The following is a 9978-nucleotide window of genomic DNA, read 5'->3' on the forward strand; positions in this document are numbered from 1 at the left end:
CTGTCAATCAGAGGATCCGCACTCTCAGAATATGTTCCTAAATGTCATGTTCCCTATTAGTTCTTTAGAGAATAGAGATGATGAGGGTTAGAAGTTAGATCTGAATGCTTCTATCCCCTTACCAGAAAATCCTGAGTCAAGTGCATGTGCTCACTCTAGTTCAGCTGCAGGAACCACCATCCAGTGTGCTCCAGGTTCTTCATATAAAACCCACCCTACCTTCCTATGCAGCACTTATATCAGCTTCTAGGTCTTGCCCTCCCTCTCAGAGTGATTTGGGGGAAACATAAAAGAGCATGGATCCAGTTGCTTTTCAGAATCACTTGCATTTACAGGAAGAGGAAAGTGAAGTAGCTTCAGCAGCTGTCCTCACTCCATCAACATTCACTTCTTGGCAGAAAAACCTGACAGTTCTAAAATAACAACGAGGAACAGTGCTTGGAATGAGACAGTGAAAACAGAGAAGCAGCTTACTAGTTAGGCTGGACAGCGACCCTTGAAATATAGGATTCGTTATCCCCGACTCCACAAATGCAACCTGAGCTAAAGTCCCACACACATTGTTTGAGGTCCTGTGCAGATGCCAATTTTAGTCCCATCCAAGCCACAACCCACTTGTCAGAGTGGTATCAGAGGGCTGACTACAACCTTATTTTTTCACAAGTTTGGATTCACATTCCATAATTCTTGTCATAATCAACTCCCCTCTCAATCGAGGGATTAAGTCTGGCTTGGGCTTGGCAGGTCTTACACATACTGTCACAATCATGGCCATTTTGTTTATGGAGCTTCCCCGTAGTGCCCAAAGGACATTGTTTCCTTGAAGTCATCCACCAATTGTGGCTCTTACAGTCTTTTCACCCTTTCTTCGACAACCATTCCTGTACCACTGGAAGTAGAAATAAGTATATTCCATTTATGTCTGGCATTTACCAGTATCTTATTCTATGCATGCTGGGCCAACTGTGGGTATCTGTATTGTTTATCATCTACTGCAAATGAGAGCTTCCATGATAAGGGTTAAGCAATACCTTAACCTGTGAGTGTTATGGAAAATCATTAGGAGCTGGTTTAATGTTATGTCCTTTAGTAGAATAACATTAGTAGGTTATCACCAGGGTGTAGACCAGTATAGCCTTAGGTTGTTGTCCAGATATGGTTCAAAGTACGGTTATTATCCTGTGGAGTAATATGAAATTCAACCAAAGAGGAATTGGTTACTACCACAACATTATTGTCACTGTTTTATTGGTGGTTGTATCTTATATGGCTAGTCAGTATTGTAGCTCACAGATTTTACACCTGGATATGATTGTGTTTTATTTTCTCCTCTGCTAGTGTGGCTAAACCACGATGTAAAATAACCAGTAGGCATAGGGCTTCTGGGTCAGCATCAGCTTGATTTCTCCATATCTATAACTGACAAACATGGTGTTTTCATGAACAGGCTCTTACCATCAACTTCTGTAAGGTAACCAAGAGTACTGACCATGGCCTCTAAGGATCGGGGTCACCACTGGCCAAAAAGTCCAAAAAACTCTAAGTAATTCCTGGGTCTGGGCTTTTTATTTGTTACCCTGTGGTGTGTATCAGGGACATTGTTGCCCCATTAGAGGGTTTCTCCATTGTCTTTTTCATATGTGTGTACATATATTTAGGAAGTCCCTACATTAGTTGTTTACATACTACATTTTGAAAATCCTTTAGTGTTATTTATCCCTCCCACTTTCACTCCCCTCCCATATTCTCACCTCCCAGTTCAATTTAACACTTCTTTGTCCATAATTCTCATTTAAATCCTATCTCCCCTCTCTTATAAGTACAGCTCCGTGGCACCATAGTAATTTCAAAACCTCTGTGGGTATTCCCAATGGAATATACATATCTGAAGGGTGGAAGCTAAGATCTACACATGAGAGGCATTAAATGATGCTGTCTCTGTGGGCCTCTGTTACCTCACTCAGAATGTTTTTTTCCATCTCCCTCCATTTCTCCACGAATTTCATAGTTTCTATTTTGTTAGCAGGTGAGTAATGTTCCATTATGTAAAGCTGCACATTTTCCTCATCCATCCATCAGTTGATGGGCATCTAGGTTGTTCCCATTTCTTGGGTATTGTGAGTAGAGTATGTGTGATGGATAAGCAATAGCTCAACATTAGGAGATGAAGTCATTTGGGAATATCACCATGTGTAGTCCAGCTGGATCATGTAGTAAATCTATGTTCCCTTTTTGTGTAGCTTCCACACATTACCTTCGTCACTTCCCAGTGTGTCCTCCCACTAGAGGGGACTGAGTGTTCTACTTCCCACCTCCACAACAGCATTTGTCGCCATTTGTGCTTTTGTTTCTAGGCACTCTGACTGGGGTGAGGTCAAATCTCAAAGTTGTTTTAACATGTGTTTCCCTGTTGGACACGAATGTTGAAAACTAAAAATATATTTCTTAGCATTTGCAAATCATCTTCTGAGAACATTCTGTTTAGTTTATGCTCCACATTATGTAGGTTTGCTTATTTTTGATCTTTAATATTCATTTACAGATTATAGTTTCTAATCCCTTGTCCAGTACAAAGCTGGATAAAGTTTTTTTCATTCTGTAAGATGCCTAATCATTCAAGTGATGGTGTCTTTTAAAAGTATTTTGACACAGTATCTTCCTTTGTATACCATGTGGATCTGGAGTCCCTGAAGGATTATGTAGTCCAGACTGACTTTGAAGTCCTGGTGATTCTTCTGCCTCAGCCTCCTGACTGCTGTAATCAGAGCTGTGGATCCTATGTGTGTGTGTGTGTGTGTGTGTGTGTGTGTGTGTGCGTGTGTGTGTGTGCACGTGTGTGTGTGTGTGCGCACTCCTGTGCACATCTATCTCAGAACCTCCTTCTTGATTTTTTGAGCAAGTCTGCATCTTATGGCCATTGTGTGTACATTAAACAGCCCTTGTGGATAGAGCTTGAGAGGGTGTAAAGTTCCCAGACCAACCAATTTCAATTTCTTTGAATTCCCTTGAGAAATAATATACTGTTCACCTAAAGCATCTTCTTTTAGGAACTTTTAGGAACAGTTCATCCTAAGCAATTCATCTAGGTGAAACACTGAGTAGCATCTGGTCATGGTGACAACCGACACCAATAATTTGAGCCACTAGAGTTTATTTCCAATGTTGTCATTTACGTGTGTTTTGTTGTTATTTTTTTTTTCCTTCAGGCTGGATCAGGCCCTGGAGGCCTGTTTGCTCACAGTGTTTAGTGAAAACTGAGAACTGTTTTGACAGGGGAAGGAATGCAGGACTCCCAATGAACACTTAGTTAAAAATAGCAAGGAGAGTTGCATTTCTAGTCATTGCTAGGAATGTGGAATGGAAACTACTGTTTGCTATTCATAAACGGTGCCCACAAGGAACGTGGGAAGAAGTGGAAGCCACAGAGGGGAAGATTGAGTGAGCCTCCCTGCTCCATGTACATTCCTCACTGTCTCTTCTGTCTTTCCCTTTCTCACCTGTGTGCCCATCCTTCCTCCTCACCACAGGCCATTCACTACCATGATTTGTGTTTTTCAACATGCTCTTATACATTGCATCTTTAAAAGAATTGCATAAGCACAATATCCCCCAAAATAGTAGAAACATATATACAGTGTTACAAAATTAACTTTAAATTTGTATCAATATACTAGAATTCATGGACAATGCAAAATACCTGAGATTAATAGTTGTCTTTTTTTTCTAGATTCCTATATTTCCCTAAGTGATAGGAAACATCCATAACCCACCAAATAACCAAAAACCTCCCACATCCCTCTTGGAAATATGGGCATTGTGTTCTCCAAATTGCATCCTGTTGTGTGTGGGCATAGACATATTTAGGGGTCCCTGTGGAAAATTGGGATAATGGTCAAGTCCTGGGAAGATCAGCTATAACCTTTATAGATATTTATCAACTGTCAAGATTCAAGAGGTCTCATTGTTCAAAACTGATCCATATTATTCCTGAAGGAATCCAAAGCTTCTTGTTTCCTGTGGGAATAAAGCTCCAAAGCGTTTTTGATTTCCATTTGACAAATATGTTTTTGACTTAATTTTTAAAGTTAAGATAGTCCTAAAGTATATAGGTTGGTTCAATTTTTCAGTCCGTATCTCCTAACAGTTGTCTTTTGCCCATCAGCATTCAAAAATTTCAATACAATACTATACAGATTCCTTGTATATTTCCCATTTAATGTGGCTTTTTTCTCTTACTTTCATTGTCTCTTTAAGACTTCATTATTATTTTTTTAATATTTGTTTATTTATTATGTATACAATATTCTGTGTGTATGCCTGCAAGCCCGAAAAGGGCACCAGACCTCATTACAGATGGTTGTGAGCCACCATGTGGTTGCTGGGAATTGAACTCAGGAAGAGTTCTGAAAGAGCAGTCAGTGCTCTTAACCTCTGAGCCATCTCTCCAGCCCAAGACTTCATTATTTTTAATGATGGGCAAAAGACAACTGTTAGGAGATATGGACTGAAAAATTGAACCAACCTATATACTTTAGGACTATCTTAACTTTAAAAATTAAGTCAAAAACATATTTGTCAAATGGAAATATTTTTAAGTCTTCCTGTGGCTATCCCAAATTTTTTTTCTTAAGTGTATGTACATTGTAAAACACACTGGAACCTGTTTACAGTTTTTTTTTCTCTCTGAATCTTTTTTACTATATATCATTTACCATTTTTTGACCTCATGTACCTTTAAACTGCTAAGTGATGTGGATCCTTTCCCAGCTTTGGTGGCTGATTCTGTCTGCTTCTTGGGTTGCGAAAGCCAAGGCTAAAGCTTATGGTCTGTTTGGAGGTTCCTAATGAGAAACTATATTCATACCCCAACTCTGGAATGCCAGAGACAAGTGTTATTTACTTAGATTTTTGTTTTTACTTTGTAGGCAGAGGCTGCTCATTTGTTTCCCGGATGCCCAAACTCAAAATAATCACACAGAAACTGTATTAATTACAACACTGCTTGGCCAATGACTTACACATATTCCTGGCTATTTCTTATATCCTAAATTAACCCATTTCTATTAATCTATGTACCACCACAAGGTTGTGGTCTACTGGTGGGCATCTTTCTCCTTCAGCAGCTACATGGCATCTCTTTGACTCTACATATTTTCTTCTCTGTCTCTACTTGGAATTCTGTCTTCTCTGTTCTGTTTTTCTGTAGGTCAAAGCAGTATTACTCATTAACCAATGGCAAAAGAACACATTCACAGCATGCAGAGGGGAATCCCACATCACCTCTCCTTTTCTGCCTAAATAAAAAGGAAGGTTTTAACTTTAACATAGCAAAATTAAACATAAAAAAGGTATCAAGCAAGAATTACAGTTACAATATTTTTATATATTTTATTTTTTTTTTATTTTTTTTTGGGAGTGGCCATTTATCAAGAAGCCAGTTATCTCCGCATTTAATTACATTGGTGGACGTTCATGAGAGGAAGCAGCATCGGGAGGGAACACATGAGGGCTATTACACTGTAACTGTCTCCAGGATTTTCTTTTTTTTTATTTTTTAAATTTATTTATTTATTAAGGATTTCTGCCTCGTCCCCACAACCGCTTCCCATTTCCCTCCCCCTCCCCCGATCAAGTCCCCCCCCCCCCCTCATCTGCTCGAAGAGCAATCAGGGTTCCCTGACCTGTGGGAAGCCCAAGGACTGCCCACCTCTATCCAGGTCTCGTAAGGTGAGCATTCAAACTGCCTAGGCTCCCACAAAGCCAGTACATGCAGTAGGATCAAAAACCCACTGCAATTGTTCTTGAATTCTCAGTATTCCTCATTGTCCGCTATGTTCAGCTAGTCCGGATTTATCCCATGCTTTTTCAGACCTAGGCCAGCTGGCCTTGGTGAGATCCCAATAGAACATCCCCATTGTCTTAGTGTGTGGGTGCCCCCTATCATAACTAAGTGAAAAAATAATTATAATTATCTATTCTTCAACTACATCAAAGACACCCAAAGTTTTTATTATTACCTAAGTTAACAGAAAGTGCATTTTCAAAAACTTCCAAAACTCTAGAATTGACAAAGACATCTCATGGCCTGGATAGTCACCCAAAGTTCTTCTGTAACACTGGGGCGTGCATCTTCATCCTACATGTCCAGAGTGTCTGGTAGACTTTTCCGTGAAGCAGAAAATATCAAAGACTGTTTTGCCTCTATTGACAGTTTGTCATTCACTTTCTTCTGTATCTGGCAGAATGTCTGGCAGACTCTTTTATGAAGCAGGAACCCTGAAGGACTGTTTTACCTTTATGCTAGTTTAGCAGTTATTTTTGTGGGTCCGGCATGTCCAGTTCATACAGCATACCATCTATGAGTCCAGGCAAAAGAATTTCTTGCCCAAATGGCTACCCTTTTTACATTGAAGGCAAATTTTATATTGAGCTTCTCTCTGAAGTAATTGGTGCTGCCAGAAGCAAACATGTCTTACTGTTGAGAAGAGTTTAAGTTCTTAAAAAATTTATATGTCATATTCTGCATATCTTAGAAAGATTTCAAATATACCTATCCATCTGAAATATAAGTCTCTACATCTAGACAGCCCAAATAAAATGACTATAAGTTTGACTACTACAAATGATTATTAATCTGTTTTTCTTAAGTATACATTATATTTTTTAAATAAAATTCACAAACACAATACCTTAAACAAGAGCAGAAATAAACATATAACAAAATTGAGCTAAAAGTTTGTATCAATAAACAAAGATCTAAAGAAATTCAAAGTATTCATTTCTATAGCATATCGCCCTTTAAATGCAAACAAACATTTATAGAGAATATTTGGGAATTTGGATGTAGTTCTCTTCAAACTGTATCTTAATTTCTGTTGGGCGAGGTAATTTTGGGGTCTGTTGAAACTTTTCATAGGGTCTTGGTTCATTAAACCACATTACTTTGGAAGGAATCCACAGGTTCTCATCTTCTGTGGAAAGAAAAGCAAAACTGCTTTTCCAAACAACATATCCTTAGACCCAAATTTTGAAGTCAAGATACCTTTAAAATTTATATGTTGGTTTAACCTAACAGCCCCCAGAATCAAATATCTCTCTTTACTTAGCTCATTCATAGTCAAAAATTTAAATATAACACAGTATTATACATAATTCAGACTTTTGGTGTATATTCCATCTTCACGTGGCTCATTTTTTTTACTCTTACTTTTTCTTCAAGTTTAATATTTATTTTATTATCTTTACTCCTTTAATATAAGACTACCTGTATTCCTGTATATTATAACTGTTTATATACTTTTTCCTCTCTCTCTCTCTCTCTCTCAGCCTATGTACTTTTATGCAACACTGTGACCCATTTAGAGATCTTTTTTTAAAAAAAAATCTGAATTTGTCTTTATTGAGTGTGTATCTCTATTTTTTTTGACCAGAGCACATTTTTTTTAAAAAAAATGCTAAGTAGGCTACTAGAACCAACTCTGTGGCCCTGCTTGTTGACGTCACCCATTCCAACATGGCAGAGGAATGTTCACTGCATATATATCACCGTTAAGCAATTTGTAACATGCTGCTCACATACCCCATTTAAGTGCTTCATCTCCTTAAAGAGCCAGAATTGTTTGTGCAACTAGCCCGAACCAATAATCCCTCTCCTAAAGAAGCTGAGCAGCCTTCGCTGCCAATGCTGAGTCAGGAAGTCCACTCATAAAGGAGCTTCTGTGCCCCCACTTGCCACCAGCAAACAGAGCCCATTGGAAAAAAAATGTAACTACCAAGACGCTGCACTAAACTCTGTTCTTTTGTGTTTGAAATTTTTTTATTAAACTCTTTCAAATTTTATGTGGATGTAGTTGCCCACATTGGGCACATCTTACAATTTATATCTCACAACAGTAGTTTGTAAGACTTTAGATTTTTTTACTTCCCGAGTTTCATTTTATTTCATATTAAAATGTGTCTCTCTGTACGGTATGCATATTCACATGTGTCTACGCTTGTCTGCTTTATGTTAGGCCTTATCTTCAAATGCTTTCTGTCATTTTCCAAGGCAGAGTCTGACAGCTGAACCAGAGCTTGCAGATTTCCTTGCTCTAGCTAGCCAGCTTGCTTCATGGTTCCACTGTTTCTGCATTCTGAGTTTGGAGTACAAGGTGGCTGTCACACCCACTCAACATTTATACAGGTTGTGTAAATTGATCTCTGCTCATTCTATCTGCATGGCATGGCAAGTGCTTTGTGCACTGTGTGTGTGCATGTATGCATGCATGCATTCATATATACGTGTGCTTGTGCATTTGTATTCAAGTGTGCATGTGGAGCTGAAAGACAAGGGGGAAGGTAGAGTGCTGAAGTTGGGGTTGTCAGGTTCTGACATATTAACACACGTGACTCTTACCCTTAGTTTGTCCCATAGTAGCAGAGGATTGGCTACTGTAAAAAAAGATATCATAGAGGGAATTTATCCGGTAACTTCCTGGCATTAATCGTTTGATCTTGTCATGGTCAGTAGCTGTGGATGAGTTGAATTTGAACTATATTTTTGAATATGTCTCTCTAAGGAGAACTTTGGCATCTTCAGCCACTGTGTCAAGGAAAAGAAATTGTAAGTAAAAGGTTTTTCTAAAGTAAAGACCTGAAGCAAGGAGCCCACCATTAGCTGAGGCAAATTTCTCCAAATATTTTAAAAACAATTCTCCTAATGTTTCTTCTTTCTTAGTTTCTAACAAATAAGGTGATTTAATGATTTTTCTTAATTGTTCAACAGGCACTTGAGAATCCTTAGCCATGAATTCCACAGATTCATCATCCACTCCAAAGAGGACTCGATAGTGGTTTAACTTCTCCTTCAGCTTCTCTACATCATCCCTGATTATGCCCACTACAGGAACAGTAGCTAAAATTCCAGCCTTGAAGGCTTCCAACCAAATATACTGCTGCATAGACTTGTGCTTTCTGTCAATGGCTGCCTCTGTAATATTAGGCAAGGAAAGCATAAGATTGTGGCGCTTTTGATTAGGAAGATCCTTAATCAAAGTGTCCATCAAGACTGGAAAATCATAGATAAATAAATGTCTGTTCGAAATCAAGAAAATCTGTGGAATATCCATGTTATTCTGAGTGAAGGTATTCTCAGAGTAGCTTCTCATCTGCTGCAGGGCCTTTGCTTTGTTAAAGCTACGTGGTTTGAATTTCTCCTCATTTTCTAAATCATTGTCCACCTTGGTTCGTACAAAGTAGTAATTTTTTTTCATGAATTTGATTGCTTTAGCAAGGTCTAGTTCATGTTTTGTAAGACGTGTGGCAGAAACAATAATGAAGAAATCATACTCTTGGAATTTCACTTTCTCCAGATAATCTTTTGGTGGAAAGTTCATAGTTCCAATGCCAGGCAGGTCCCATAAAACCAACGTTTCAATTTTGGGGTGTTGGTATGAAGTTCTCATCATAGTTGTCTCAATTACCCCCACTTCAGCTGCATCTTGGTCTTCAGGTCCCATCCCTCTCAGGGCATTGATGAAGCTGGACTTCCCTGCTCCAGACTCTCCAGTCACAGCAATGTTTATTGGGGCATTATCAATATTTTTTAAAGCATTATTTATTACAGAATTTGCCCCTTGAATGTTTCCTTTTTTCAGATGAAGTTCTATTAAACGAATGGTCTCCTGAGAAATGATTTTGTTTTCTGCCTTAATCTTCAGAAAATATTTAGTGGCGCTGGACACCAAATCTCCATTGTCTTCATTGTTCGATGTGTCAGAGAATAACTGACCCATGATTCTGATAAAAAAATTAATCACTGAAATAAAGGAAGAGAGAATAAGTGGCAAAAGATCAAAGACGACTTTGTCCTTAGCACAGTATTTCTTCACTGTGCTGCAGCCTTACTTAGGTTCTGATATTGACTCTTTCCCGTACATTTTCTGCTGATTTTTTGTTCTTGTCAAAAAGATACCAGCTGTAGTCTGATTGGAGGAGAAA

At 38.5% G+C, this 9978-nt stretch overlaps 1 protein-coding gene across 1 annotated transcript; it reads right to left on the reverse strand.

Moving 5' to 3' along the window:
* Positions 1-8531: 8531 nt before the first annotated feature.
* On the reverse strand, positions 8532-9773 carry LOC121440600 (interferon-inducible GTPase 1-like). The gene has a single exon (XM_041641361.1). It carries the CDS (start codon positions 9771-9773, stop codon positions 8532-8534), a length of 1242 nt encoding a protein of 413 aa, XP_041497295.1.
* Between the last annotated feature and the right edge of the window lie 205 nt (positions 9774-9978).

This window comes from Microtus oregoni, unplaced genomic scaffold (assembly GCF_018167655.1).
Source record: "Microtus oregoni isolate MIOR12 unplaced genomic scaffold, Mior012 000069F_ref0000032, whole genome shotgun sequence".
Classification (NCBI taxonomy): Eukaryota; Metazoa; Chordata; class Mammalia; order Rodentia; family Cricetidae; genus Microtus; species Microtus oregoni.

Excerpts from the sequence above, each read along its gene's own strand:
- LOC121440600 (XM_041641361.1), bottom strand. The coding sequence starts at position 9,773 with ATGGGTCAGTTATTCTCTGACACATCGAACAATGAAGACAATGGAGAT.